This window comes from Pleurodeles waltl, chromosome 3_1 (genome assembly GCF_031143425.1).
Source record: "Pleurodeles waltl isolate 20211129_DDA chromosome 3_1, aPleWal1.hap1.20221129, whole genome shotgun sequence".
Classification (NCBI taxonomy): Eukaryota; Metazoa; Chordata; class Amphibia; order Caudata; family Salamandridae; genus Pleurodeles; species Pleurodeles waltl.
This window is the reverse complement of record NC_090440.1, coordinates 1551835220-1551850885: the sequence shown is the minus strand read 5'-3', so window position 1 is coordinate 1551850885 and position 15666 is coordinate 1551835220. Positions and strand designations below refer to the sequence as shown.

Genomic DNA, 15666 nt, shown 5'->3' with positions numbered 1-15666 from the left:
TTGGCAAGCGCAGTGCAGGGGCCCGCTTGGGCAACTCTGTCATCCTTTTCACTGCCAGAATGACGGGCAGTGAAATGCGCGATGGGTGCTACTGCACCCTATGCACCACAACATTGCTGCAAGCTCGATTACGAGCCTGTGTCAATGTTGTGGTGAGTTTTCTGTTGAGCCAGCGGGCAGAAACGCTGTTTTTGCCCACTAGCCCAGCAGAAAAAGACCACCGAAACCGTAATGAGGGCTTTAGTGTTCAGAACTGGTCAAAGGGAAGTTTTAAGAATTTTTTTTAAAGAGTGAGTGCCTAGCTACACAAAAGCGAAATATCTAATTACCTTAATGTTGTTGAGATATTCAATAAAGACATCAACAAAAACTCTGGTCACATAACTTCCCGAAAAACACTCTTATTTGTGTGTCACTGGTTTGGAGGGAGAGACCAAACGGAGGTAGCAACATACTTTAATAATGATGACCAGTCCCTAGCTTTTTGGGGTAATTATGGCGCACAGTTGCAGTTTTTTTCTCCATTGTCAGAATCTTCTCATCTTGGCCCTGAGGAAAGGTTAGATGTGTACGTCTACGATATTCATGCTTCCATGAAGCAATGAGTATTTAGCCTGCTATTCATGTAATGCAAAGACAGTGTGCTGTGCACGTAAGCGAGTGTGCGTCACATCACTTTCGCAGGCTTTTGAACTATCACAAACAAACAACTATATTAAGCACAACTGTGACTCTGTAAATCAATCCTAGTCGTGAACCCCCATATTTCCCGGAGCCCAATGGCTTTTGAAAACCTGTCGCACAATCCTCAAACCTAGGAAGCTATATCATGGATATACACATAAAATGAACCGGGACAATTCATTACGCTCAACAGAAAAATGGATGTATGTCTATAATCTGAAGCTATATCTTGAGAGGTGGCAGTTGGTAGTGTAATTGAAAAGTGTATTTTCTAGTGATTACAATCACTGATGGGGAGTTGAAGCCTTTTGCAATGATTAGCACGCTCCTGCAGAACCAATGTTTATAGGTAAATAGATAGTAGAGTAGTAATATGTGCTTCCATTTTCTTGTGAGATCAGTGTTAAATTTGTGCTCTTTAGATCTCATACATATACTCTAGAATTATGAATGGGGATAGATTCAAAGATTATATATCAATTTTATATATAATATATATTAATTTATATATGTTAGCACAGTCATGCCTTCCACTTGCTTTCAGAGAATGCATGCAAAATACTATGCAGGTGGTTAATGACACTAGAGAAATAAAATGCAATTTTATACCCTAGTTCAAACTGCGCATTCTGGAGAGGAGGCAACATTAATGGCAAAGTATTACACGAATTGTGGATCATGTGTTGAAGCCCAGATCTTCTGGAAAGACGTTTTGGCTTTTGAGACACCACACCCTTAACTGTGCTTTTAAACCAGCAATAACTACATCTAGAACGCATTACTCATTTGAATGATCTGAGCTCAGAATAAATTGAACAAATGTTTACATTCTTAGAAAGGGGCACCCTAGACAATGGCAAGAGATTTACACAGAACTTTTCAGCCACCTTCATTTATCTACTAATAGTAAAGCAAGCTAGTTCTTCAATAAAATAGGGACACGAAACGATTTTGTTAGGCATAGGAGTCCACAATCATCTAAACAATGAATCAACAAATATGGTTAACTTTTCTTATCGTTATGGTGGAGTCCTAGAAGGAAAACATACACGTTTGCCGTATATGACTTAATAAATGTCCCAACATCACACTATCTTATTCCTTTTTAAACCTGACTTCTAGCTTGTTACGTTTTCTATTTGTAATGCTCCTAAACCACATTTAAACTTTATCCTTCTGACTTACAACTATCACAAATCTTATTTTTTTCACATATTCCTCTTACTTGCATGTGTAGAATAAAGCTGCAAGGGTGGCATTATACACCACAATTCTATCAGTTGTGTGAGGCAGTACTAGAGACATTCATAGAATTAGACACAGCTTTTCTATTTCACATGGTTAGAAGCACCAGTAACTGCACTCTATTTGGTAAATGACGCAAACAAGAAAAAAGACAAAGAGCACTGAAAAATGCACAACTTGTGATATTACCATTAGAGCAGCCAGTGTGAGTTATTTCCTTTCTTACCCTTTAGATTGTAAGTCACTTTCATTGACTGAGATCACTCATAGAACAACTTACATAAGTCTATAACATATCAATTTCTACTGTTGGATCACACTCACCAATTCATGTCTGGATTTATGAGGGAGAAGCCTCTGTAGCATATCCAGGTAAAGAGTTCTCCGATTCTGGAGGTGACTTGGATATTGATCTAGAACAGTATGGAAAATCCAGTGATCCTCAAAATTCCACCCGCAGTCATTCCTGCAAGAAAATACACTGTATAATTTTGCTAATTTTACTTTAACGAAACAATTAATAAATGACAATTAATGGAGGCATGAAAAATGAAAACAGATTTGGACATATGGTGGCATCCAAGTTGTCTAACAAATAACTATTAACTGTGCAGGACCCCTAAACTGCATGGGAAAACTGGGCACGATCACTAAGCATGTCGGCAATCGATTAAAAAGAAAGTAGTTTGCATGTTTTTATTGAAATTATTGCAGATTGTCAATTTTTTGTTTATTGCTAATATCCGTTTTTATTTGAATAAACTACTTTAACACATAATTGAATTTCATCTAGAATCACATTTCAAGAAGACAGAATCAAGGCAGCCCTACCCTGGGGATCAAGACAAACCTAGCAGTCAAAACATACACAGAACACTTTTATTTTTAGGTGGATGGGCATGTAGGCAAACAGGGTGGAATGTTAAGTAAGGAGCTTATAAATTACCATGCATTACTATAAAAACATGCTTCAGGTTAAACATACAGGTCAAGGTAATTACCCAAATCCTATTGTATGCTGTTAGATGTTCCTTCAGACCAAAATAACACAGACGATACTGGATGAGCAGGTCAGCAGGTTTTTCCTCATCACATCGCTAGAACTAAGGACCTCTTTGTACCTGCTCACGCCTTTTAAACTTCTATCTGACAACTTCTTTTAGAATGTTGTTCTGAGAATTCACCACTACTCGTTAGTGCCAAATACCCTCAAGTCTTTGTGATTAAATTCCTTAAGATGTCTCATAATCTATCATTGATCATGTGTATGTGTGTGTGTGTGTATATATATATATATATATATATATATATATATATATATATATATATATATATGTATCTTCCGATTGTTGTCTCCAGACAAACACTTTAAGCCTGCACACCAGGCTGCACTTAAATTGGGGAGGAAGTAAGCACCCACCCCCCACCCCCACCCCGGGCGCACATGGGTGTACATGCCCTATATTCGCTGATGCCTTACGGTCACTCCAGCCCCTGATCACGGGATAGCTGGTGATCATACTTTTCCGCAGTCTTTTCATACTCCATAATGTTACGCCTCCTCCACTTAACCCTCTCACTTATGAGAGGAGCAGTTAAATTTCCCAGCACCAATTGTGTGTGGTAAAAATGTATTAATGATTTGTGAAAACAATCATAAGAATATGAAACGCCATTTTTTCATTATTGCTGGTAATCATTGGAGAATTTCCATAATTATTTTATAAGTCGTGTTTATCTTAAATCAATCAGTTTTAAATTAACAGTGTCTCCTTTAGATTCACTTATTTGTCTTGTTTTTCACATTTTTTTATACAGCATAATATGTATAGCATTTTAATGATATACTCTCCATTATCTGGTTGGTTAGAGGGGGGCTGAAGCCACATATATTAGTTTTGATAGTGAAAGATCAGCATTTGAAGCCCACTTTTTTGATCATTTCATTCTCATTAAATCACCCCACCAGTAGACTGACTGACCTTTCTGCTGACCCAGTATACAACTGCTTGCCCTTTATTTCATATAATTTGATTCAAAGTCACCCATTCATCGATTTTAGTTTCAATCAATTTGTGATTGTTCACTGTCATTAAAGCCCAACAGATTAAGCAGTACTGAAACAACACTCTAGGAATGGCCATCATGAAATGAGGAAACGGCCTTTACTACCCAGATGGAGCCACTTGTAGCATAACCACGCTTGCCTGAATCGTGCATGTGCCTTAACCACACAAGTGCGTGGTTAAGGAACCATGCATATGCGTGGTTCAGGCACACAGCAGGAACAGCAAGGAGAGGATTGTGGCAACCAGGTTAGTGGGGCTGGGGCAGGTTAGGGGGTGAGAGGGTATGGTTAAAGACGGTGGGGTCGGAGGGCTCGGGGGATGGGGTAGTTTTGGGTGGTTGGGGTTGTTTTATTTTCAGGGGTCAGTGTTAGGGCTCCGGGTGAGGGGAGGCTGGCGAGTTTTTAGGGCAGGGTGCAGTTAGAGGGCTGAGGGTGGGAGGGAAGGGGCAGTTTTGGGGGACAGTTTTAGGGTTCAGGGCGAGTGCTGGGGTAATTTCTTTTTTAGTGCTCAGAGCGTGGAGGATCTGGGGCCCGATTTGGAGTGCTGAAGCTTTTTGTGGTGGGGGAATGTTGTAGTTGTCAGGGCAGGTCGGGTTTGGTGGGATAATTTTGTTTTTATGGTGGGGGAAGGTTTTAGCCCAGGGTGGGTGGGGGTTTTAAGGATTTTTGTTTTTAAATAACAGGTGCCAGGGTTCTGGGAGGGGTCAGGGTGGTTTTTTATCTTGCTGGGGCAGGGTCTTAGGGCTTAGAGAAAGGAGGAGAAAGGAGGGGCTTGGGCTTAGGTTTTGGGCGTGGAGGATTTTAAGGTTTGGCGTAGTTTTAGGCCTCAGGGTGGGTGGGTGTTGTTGGGGTAGTTTTTTATTTTAATATACCTTTACTAAGCATGCTGTTACAACAAAACTCGTTGTAAAGGCATGCATGGTAAAGGCATTCATGGTAAAGACCCAGTCGTGGTTCTGACCGCATTGTTAAGCCATGGGTGGTTCAGGCATGCGTGGTTCTGTCATACAACCCATGAAATGTGATCAAAAGTTTTCGAAGGTATGGAAAAACAAACAATGGTGTCAATTTGGATGTTGAATTGAAAAGCATGGAACAGCAAAATGAGGACTTGAACTTTTGCACATCAGCGTGAGAATGAGAGGTATTTAGCCCACTGGAGACAACAGGAAGTGATTCATAGCGGGACGGCTCTCACCCACCAACCTGCACCTCCATCGAAAGGGCACCAGACTAACAAGCAAGTGTCAACACTTGGTGTATGTGTATATATATATATATATATATATATATATATATATATATATATTCACTTAAAAATCAAAGGTTACGGGGATGTTACAGTTAGGTTCTGAATTTTACTCGCACAAAACTAGAGAAATTCAGCAGTTATAGTTAGAGTTATTTCAAGCAACTATAACTTGCCGCCTAAGGTAACTATAACTCGTGCCCTCACCATGCACTGCTAATTACCCCAGATATTACAACACTCATGACAACCATGAAACAATAGAAGTCAAATTATTGAAGAAAAAGCTGTTCACAGCATGGGTGTGAGTTATAGTTACCTTAGGCGTCAAGTTATAGTTGCTTCAAATAACTCTAACTATAACTGCTTAAATTTCTCCTGGTTTTGAGCTAGAAAATTCAGAACCTAACTATAACGTCCCTGTAATATTTGGCTTTTTAGGTGAATTTCTAAGGTTTTTTAAAGTAAACCGTGCTTGGTGCGGTTTGGCCACAGGGACTGTCTCTCTGGGTTTAAGATAAGGTGTGAGAGGGTGTTTCTGTGTGTGAGAGGGGCTCTTAGAGTGTCTGTCAGGGTGTGAGAGGGTCTATGTGGGTGTGAGAGTGGGTGTGACAGTGCCTGATTGCACTCAAATAGATGAAAAATGCATTCATCTCCCCAAAGCATTTCAGATTGTTTTTCAATATGGAATCGCAGAGTAAATACACTTCCTTTGCCTTTGCCAAACCCAGGAGTTAGGATCATTTGTTCCTTCCAGAAGTGGAACTTCAACTGGGGCACCTGGTACGTTTATATTTGAAAGCGCTTCCTGTTGAGGTTTAATTTCTGTGAAATGAGCATCATGGCCAGAACAGAGTTCACAGTTTTGCACAAAATGTCTATCCAACTGGAGCACTTTCTACTGGTTGGTTTGTATGTGCTACCTCGTTGGTTGAAGGGCCAGTTTGGGGGAGGAGGGCCACGTGCCCCCCCCCCCCTCCCCTGGCTAATTTCAGTTCCGGGGATCCCATCCCAAAGGGGTCGGCCTCAACATGTATGTTTTTTAGGGGTGGTGGGCAGCCCCCTTCCCCAGCTGATTTCGGCCCCAGAGACTGCATCCCTCTGGGCTCAGCCATCTGTCTGGGTGCCCTGAAGGGCACCCAGTGTGCAAAGGGACTGCAAGGCGAGCCTGAAAGCCCCTGCAGGCCCAGAAGGCTTCCAGCCTCCTGCGGGAGCTGGCATTGCTGTCACAGATAGGTAGCCTGCTAAACATGCAGCTCCCAGTCTGTAAGAGCAATTGTTTCCTCTGTTTCCCTGCCTGCATTTTTGCAGGCAGGGAAACAGACAAAACGTCCACTCCTGGCCGGCAAGAGCTGTTTGACAGCTCTCACCTGCTGGGACCAGAGTGTTTGCTCTGACTTAGCGGGAGCTGTCAAAGTTCTTGCAAAGTTGGAGCAAACAGCTATGGTCAGTGGGTGGGCACCCTGGGGCATAGCAGTAGCCGGCCCTGGGGGTGGCAGCTCCCAGGGCCATTATTGGCTCCATAAGGGCAGCCCCCCTTCCAACGCTTGTAAGCAGCCCTGGGAAGTGGTGGTCGCTGGGTGAGTGGCGATCCTAGGGCTGCGGGGGTTCCGCACAGCCCCTCCCTTAATTTAAATGAATAGCCCAAGGGAGGTGTGGTCCCTGGACTGCGGGGGCCACATGGCTCCCGGATCAACTAAATGCTAACCCCAGGGTGGTGGTGGACCCTGGGGCTGCAAAGGGGAACAGCATGGCCCCCGCATTGATTGTTTAGCCCCAGGGAAGTGGCGGTCCTGGGTTGGGGAGGCGCGTGGCCTCCTGCATATTATTGAATCAAAGCCCCGGGGAGGTTGTGGTGCCTGGGGCAGTAAACAAGCCCAGGAGGGGTGGGACCCATGAGCCCCCCTTCTTTATTTTTGTCATGCCCCCAGGACCTGGCACACCCAGGCGCTTTATTAAAACAACTGTGTTGTTTTTTGTTTTTGTTTTACTGCAAATTCGCAACATAGTTGCAAATTTGCGGCATAACATTTTTTTTAAAAGTGCTTTTTTGCCCTGCTACCCCAGCACCAGAGCCAAGGGGTCAGGGAGTCCATACCCTGCCCCTTTTTCTTTTTCTTCACTTCTGATAGAAACTTGGCAGAAGCCGAGTCCCAGGATGGTGGCTAACACTTCCTGGCTGAAGTATTGGCAGGCAATCGGAGCTCTCCAGATCTCCACACGAGATATTATTCGTGAAGTCGTCGGGGAGGATCTGCAGCCCCAGTGTGACAGGTAAGTACAAATGGATACGTGAATACGCAGCTAGGGTGTATGAAGTTTACTCTTTATTTAGTTTCTCCAATAACTATTACTTCTTTCCTCTTAGTCTTCTCTCTACTGATTATTAAGTCTGTTGAGGATTCTTCTTTCCGTTCTTTCTGGTTTCTTTATTTTCCTTTCTTTTCTCATTGCAGGTTGACCTCTCAGGGGTCCACCAGATCATCCACCAGTAGGGGGAGAGAAAAACAATAAGCCTGTTTTAGAAGGTATGTCAGCCTATATAGTAGTTATTTTCTCTTTTCCTGTCTGGCTTTTATTTTTCCTCTCTTTCTGTCTTCTTTCATTTCTCTTGTCCCTTCTCTACTTGTTTGTTAGTTTCTACTACTGGTTTTCCACTATTTCTTTTATCTGATGCTCTTTCGTTCTAACTTACTGTCTTCTACAATACATTCTGTTAACTTCCTCCTTTTTCAGTTAATTAGTACTGTTCGATATCTCACCCAGTGCCTTTCTTTCCGTTATGTGTTTTGGTCTAGTCTGTTATCGTGTTTTTTTATTTTTTCTTATAGGCTTTCTTGTGAAGATAGAAAGAAAACAGAAGAGTGCTCACCCCGCTGGTGCCCCTTTTTAGGACCTACCCTCCATTTCCCCAGATTATGCCCTGTACCTGCTGTGGCCAAGTTCCTCATGGAACGTGGCTGGCTCCTCCACTTCTTCTCTCCCTCAGTCTCCTGGGTGTGGGCTCCAATTTGTTGTTCCTGGCTGCCCGACTCCAGTTTGCTCTGTGTCTCCGACCTCCTCGTCCACGTTGCGGCTTTCCTTCCACTGTGCTTCGCCGCGTTCCTCCTTCTGTGTGTCTCCGCGTTCCTCCAGTTCCTTGACTCCTGGTTCATCCCGCTGCTCGATTCCGTTTTCCGTCTGCTCCTTCCGCTGCACACTTCGGTCGTTTTCAGGTTCACCACTTTTGTCTTCCTGCTGGCATTTTTCTTCCTGTTAGGACCCCGCCCCCTGCACTCCATAGTCGGCTAGACGTAGAGGTTTGACCTCTGTGCCGGCATGTTGGGAGGTACCCCCAAGGTATCTCCAGGTCGGCCCGGATTCCCGAGGCCCACGACACCCAGATATAGAAATTTGGATTTCCTTTCATTTCTCTTCAATGTCTGAATGGATTTACACCAAATAACAAAAAGCCTTTCTGCCAAATTTGGTATAATTCAGTCCAGCAGTTTGAGATGTAGTTGTGTTCAAAACTCCTGTGGGAATTAACATGGGCAACGCATGTTTTTTGACCACCCCTTTTTTCCTCTGCCCCCACTTTACGGATCACCCCAAAACTTCTCATGCACAACAAAAATCACTGGCACACTTTTTTGGGAGAATTTTGTGAAAGGTTGTCATACGGTGCCAAAGATATAGGCATGTCAAAAAACACTTTTTGCTACAGAAAAATGGCCCTAACTATAAGTACCTACTGGCGACTGCCAATAGTGTGTATATATATATATATATATATATTTATATATATATATATATATATATAATGACAAGGTTCCAACGTTTTCCCGGCTACATCCACCATAACAAGGTGCGGATGCCGGCAGACGCTTGACAATAACAATGAAAGTACCGCAGATACTTCAAGACTTGCACTCCAAGGCTTGTTGTATGCAAAGAATAATTTAATGGTGACACGTTTCAATCTTGAAGAGATCTTTCTCACAGCCAATACAAACATCGAGTCCACCACCCTTTAAGACAAATGGAATTCATTACTAAAAGTAGCAAACAAACTATACCCCAATTACAATTTCAAGGAGGAAAGACTTCCCAAGATACTAAGTTACATACCGCTTCTTAGATAAAACACGATGTATTAACATATTATAAATTTCATAAAAGGTCCTATAATGAATCTACCCAATTGCAAAACCAATCATCTAATATCATTTCTATATCATTTTATCAGATCATGAATTCATTGTCAAATTATGCAAATATTTATATACTTGATATTAACATAAACTAGAAAAATCACTTAATGCATACTGGCCAAGTATCCATTTCATTATTGTTGACCAATCACATAATATCGTTTCCATAGCATCCAATTTGGACATATCATTTTCAAATTATATAAATATTTGTATACTCAATATTTACACATATATATATATATATATATATATATATATATAATATATATATATATATATATATATATATATATATATAATTAATAATTTTACTGCAAATGTTACAGTGCTATGATCAATGGTGTCATAGAAGATGTCATGAGCGATGTAATATCTGGGTTAATTAGCCCTGCATGGTGAAGGCATTTTTTCAGTGAATTTCTAGGGTTTTTTTAACATAAAGAAATGTGTAATTACTATACGTTAATTCAACCCCACCGCTTAAGGCCAGGTCCTATGGCCTACTCCCAGACAGCCCAACCACCAATGCACACAGCCTGTGGCCGTGTCCGGTGTGGGGGGGTTAGCCACAGGGCCTGGCCCGACGATCCCAGGGCCCTTTTTTATTTAAAGAAGAGAGAAATGCAAAGCCCACCTCCCTGAGATTTGTAAGGCACTGAGGACCCCATCGCCCAGGGCCATGATGCAATTAAGGGGAAGGGCGCATGTGACCCCGTTCCCCAAGTCAATTGGGGACCCCATCCACTGGGGCCTGGCCAAAATATAGAAAGGAGTAGGGAGGCCATGTGGCCCCCCCTAGATTTGCCAATTTTGGCCCCACAGGCTGCATGCCCTGGGGCCCAGCCAAATATGTAAAGAGTGAGGGGGCCGCACAGCCCCCTCCAAGGTCGATTTCAGCTCCAGGGACCCCATCTACCACACCTCTGCCAAAAACAGGTTGGTGCCAACCCAGGTAAACCACCACACTATCATTGTGGGCCATGAGGGGACCCCCACGGCTCAAGCGGCCCCAGCCAGCTCCCCACATCCAGAGGGACCCAGGGACCGAAATGAGCCTGGGGAGTAGGCCACACCCACCCCTCCCTCAAATTATAAATATGCCACCCCCAAAGGCCGTGGTCCACCCAGGGGACTTCAAAAACAAGAGCAGGATATTGTGCTGTTTTTTTTAATGCAAATTTGCAGCAAAATTAAAAAATAAGGTTTGGGCCCCAGACGGTGTACACCTGGGACCCCACCACGAGGGCTATGGGGTCAGGGTGTTCCTATTCTGTCCTCTTGTGTCTTTTTTTGTGTTCTTTTAAGAACTCTGGAAGAAGCCCCATGTCCTAAAATGGCTGTCACCACTTCCTGGTTGAAGTGGTGGCAGCCAATCAGATCTGTCGGATACGCAGACCATCCGCGTCTCTAGATATATATATAAACTTTTTCTCGTTAATTACTCCAAAACTACTGAACAGCTTTACACCAGATTACAAAAAGCTAACTTTCTGGACCAACATCTAGTTTTTTGTAAAATTTGGTGTAGTTCCATTCATCAGTTCGGGCTGCAGTTGTGTGTAAAATCTATAGGTAATTGCATAGGGAGAACCAGTTTTGCCCCCCGCCCTTTTTTCTTGGCCCCCACTTGACGAACCACCCCCAAACTTTCCAGACAGCAGCTAAATTGTCTGGCGTTCTACAGGGAAGTGGAATTCCTACAGCCTGACTCCCAGGACATGTTGTTTGGTGTCAAGGGCAAAAGTTTTCATCTTTATTTTGTCATTGGGACAAGTAGATCCACCCCACCCCCGCAGCACAAGCCTTTTGGCTGCCAGTTTACAGTACCACATTATGGATCAGGAAAGGGCATTGTGTGCAGTTAAGGTAATATTTGTGTCCAAATAATAATGCAGTTTGAACTTGTATTTATTTTTCATTAATGCAAAGCCTTTCTTATTAGGGTGAGTCTTTGCTTTCAATTCACAAAAAAATGCAACTAGGAAAAACCACGCTTTGCTAAACTACTGCAAAATTTTAGGTACCATTTCTTTGAAGCATCATCTACTAAAATGTGTTGATGTGTGCTAGTGTTCCCAATAAATATCCATAGTAGAACATCAGTGCAACCAGTTCCCACAAAATTAGGAGAAACATGAAAATAAACAAGCATTGGCAAAACTTTATTATTTTATTTTTTTGTAAATCTTTATTGTTGTGGGAGCTGCCTGGTCCTTGCCATTATAACAAACATTGCCAATAAAATTGTTTGGCCTCAAAATGCACACATTTCCACAGTAGTCTCTGCACTGAACAATATTACTTTGTGTGCTGATGTGCTTCTAGTGAAAGAGATGAATACTGTCCCTCACAGTAAAGCCAGTCTATAGCTAGGTACAGGGGGAGAGAGAGGCAGAATTTTAATAAAAACAAAAGATCTAGGTTACCTCAAGACCTAATTAGGGACCGAATTCTTATATAGCACCATAAAAGTGCACACATGGCAAATGCCCTTCCATTAGTGCAGATTTACAGCTTTCATGAATTCACAATAATTTACAGAAGTAGGTCAAGGTATCGTACTTCTAGAAAATATCTGTAAACCTAATTTTAATATGAGCAAGCATGCATGTGTGGATCTCGCTCCTCAGAAAATCTGTTGAGAGTTTAGAAGTTCAATTTCCCTCCAACCACTTTTTTCCCCAAATGTGGAAGACATTTAATTTCTGTCCTCATCAGGAGTGAATTTCTAACTTTTCTCAGTATGAGAAAAGATTAAAACACAGCTGGTGAAAACCCCTAAAACATGCACATTAGTAGGCTTGCACAGAGTCCAAACCGCATTCCAACCCTCAAACTATTGCTTACAGCTACCCTCATCCCCACTATGTAGATCTGTAGAAAGTGCAAACTGCGGGAATTGCTAGAATTCAAACCATACTATAGTATGAGCCCTGGCATATTTGGAGAGGCTGTTATCAGAGCTCTGATATAATGAGATTGCTGCCATAATTTATCGCTGCAGTACGTGGCAACAAAGGAACAAGTGGATTTTTTTACAGGTAGATTTATGAAGCAACCTGTCCCATGGACAAGAAGATGTTTTATTAAATTCCACACCCCTGCACTAGTTTTGAAAAATTTGTGAAGATTCGTCAAACTGTACCAAAGTTATTAGCAAAACAAAACAAAAACTTCTCCTATGTAAACTATGTCCTAACTGTAACTACCTATCATCGACTGCAACATATATATGAAATATTGCTATCTGCTGTCATTTTGAGTTATGACACAGTTTAAAAAAAAAAAAAAAAAAAAAACTACTGGCAAGCTAGATTTAAGTGGACTGTGTGGCTCTTTGGGGAATGTCCCTCAAGTGGTTGATTCTTGGAGCAGCCCCGCATTCTGTGAACTTGAGGTGTCAAGACCTGTCTGCGAGGGACCAGCATGTCTTTAAAATTTGACAGAGAACGAGGAGCTGCAGTAATACAAAAAGTGTTCTGCTAAACACAATCTGAGAAATGTGTTGTTCTTTAGAAATGCCTGTAAGAATGTGAACTCTGTGAAGAGGCCCTGATTAGTGGGACAGCACCAAAGACTGTAATGCAGTTAGACCGTCTACCATTGAATTGATTTTCATTCTGTCTGTAGTTCAGTTACGAAATTATCAAGTTTTCTAATGTTTATCATCAAACTCCAGCAAGCCATATAGCATAACGAAAGACCCGCAATGTAATTCCCAGCATGCAAAGTGCAGTTGTCAAAGGTTTCAGGACAAGATAAACGTGCAACTGAGGACACAACATTAGCTGTAAAATCTGTAGTGCCTCGGAAAGTTAGGACACAGTGAATAAATGCCAGGGCTGCGCTTCGGGAGGGCTCATGGGGCTCGGGCAGTGTCATTGATGACAGGGACATCTTAAGAATGTTGGGGGCCCTGAGCCAAATGTATATAGGGGGGACCCTGTTCAGAACAGCTTTGAATTTACGATTCAGTTTCAGCTCTTTCCTGCCATCTTTGGCCAGGTCACTGACAGCGCACAGGAACACACATTCAAATTCTACCTGTGTTTACTTCTAATATTCAGTGATGGTGAAGTGTGTTTTCGATACTGTAACACAGCAGCAGCTCACTAATATTACTGCAAATATTCTCCGTGACACCCTCCGATTTCTCATATTTGCGGTCCTGTTTTGATATAAAAGAAACTTTTTTATCAATGTTGCAAGAAACAAAAGCACACCATTTCTCTCCAAACTGTCTGTAATGGACTCTCCCACATCACCCCCATTAAAAATGAATTAAAGTAAAACAGAATTTAAACCAATCAGTTTAAGAAATATTCAAGGCCAATGGGGCAAGACTCTATAGAACAGAGCTGGCTCCAATGGGGTTGGGGGTGGGGGACCGGAAGGCTGGGGCCCTGGGCCAGAGCCCACTTTGTCCATGCCTTAAAACGTCTCTGAGTGATGCATGCCTCTAACAAACTGGCAAGGGTTGGGGAGAGTCGGTCATGTGTCTTGCTTGTATTTTAGAAAACTAGGAAGTAAACAGCACAGTCACTCAAATAAAAGGCATGTACCTCTAAAAAACCGTTACACCTGGGGAAGTTAGCCATACGTCATGAAAAGCAATTTTTGCACCAGTACAAATGTTATCCTTGCACTAAGCAGGTAGTGCTAATGCTGGTGGAAGAATGAACTTCTCCGGTGCAATGTATATTTAATGCGGACCTATAAAGGTAGGAGCATAGTCGTTCACATCATAGGCCAGAGGCTCTGAATAAGCTCTCTGACCGCATGGCAGATAACATTTGTAATTGGTATGAAGATCTTACAAGCAGATTCTGGGAGAAAAGGTCTGGATTGCTCAAGCTTCAGAAATGAGAAAAAAAACATGCTATCAGGAATATCTACATGTTTAGAATGAATGCTCATGCGTGTTCGTCTAGGGATACAAAGTTCCCAGTCAGTCCCGTTCCTTGGATGACATCATTTTGACGGAGCAAACCTTTTGCTGAGATGCCATCTGCTCCTGAGATACAGCTCTAGCTCTCTGGGAGTACCAACAATAGCCACAGTATATTTGGCCATCATACCTTGAAGTGGGATTTAAACCACGCCCAAACACTTGAGCACTGACTGAGAAATTGCACCTGTGATCCTACATTCCAAACTGTTAAGTCTAGAAATGGTTTAAAAGGTTTAAAAAAGGGTTTGTGTGCATGGTGGGTTGTGTGTGTTTATTGTGTGACCTAGGTGGGAAGTGACAGGTGTTGTGAGTGAGGTGCTCCAGTCTAGACCCTCCAAACTTGGAGCTGCATGTCGGCCTCTTTGCGTCAGAGGAGAGGAAAGTTGGTAGAGTTGCACATAATGCATTCTTCAACTTTTTAGTTCATACTATCAACATGTACAATGCCTTCTTTGATTGAATGGCTCCTTGTTTGGCGAAGTAATGTGTGATGTGGTTACGAATGAAGGAGTTAGTCATGTCTTTATTTATCTTTAGAATTTGAGGTGACCTGTGAGCTTTTTTATTCGCTAGGGGCAGGTTCCAGAACTGGGTGGTCTGTAGCAATAATGTTACACCGCCCATGTACGACTCTTTGTATTTTTTATTAGAAAGGATAAAACCTGATAAAACCCATTGGAGTAAGAACTTTGTTTCGGAGATAACCCAAACTTATTTGTGATGCCTAACTATACCCCCATTACTAGAATATCAGTACACTGTAGTAACAAACAAAAACCTTGTGCACTAGGCAGCGCCAGGGGAGAGTGCCATATTCCATTAGAGTCGGACTCTTACCTTACTTTACACTCTGTTGTCCTTTCGGGCACTGCTTGTGCGGGGAATCAATGCAGCTACTTGGGAGAGTAGGGTACGCGTGGACTGCTTGTGGGGTCAACCACCACCGCCTCAATGCTTTGCCATAAAGTGCACAGTCAATAACTTTCAACCCATCAAAGGTTAGTGGATCCAATAAACTCACCCACAACCATGTAATTATACAGTCTTCCCATTTTACAAAGATTTCTTGTCGGCTTTCTCTGTTGCTTCTTGGATCATTTCCCAAGATGCTCACACAGATACGGTCCATCATAACTAGGACTTAAAGCTCACCCACTGCTTGAACTGAGGAAGCAGGCTGGGCTAAGGGAACCACATACTGGTTCAGTGCTTATTTTAAGGGCTGCGATCAAGAGACGAGCTCGGCTGAGGTACACATGGTATGTTTTCTGGA

The 15666-nt window shown here is 42.5% G+C and overlaps 1 protein-coding gene across 2 annotated transcripts in view; it reads right to left on the bottom strand.

Annotated features, from left to right (window-relative positions):
* Window positions 1–15666, bottom strand: part of CCDC148 (coiled-coil domain containing 148) — a 777160-nt gene that overhangs the window by 243178 nt on the left and 518316 nt on the right. For both annotated transcript variants that reach the window (XM_069225141.1, XM_069225142.1), the window contains one exon: window positions 2254–2395. In XM_069225141.1, the coding sequence (XP_069081242.1) occupies window positions 2254–2395 (142 nt within the window). The remainder of the gene's footprint in view (window positions 1–2253; window positions 2396–15666) is intronic.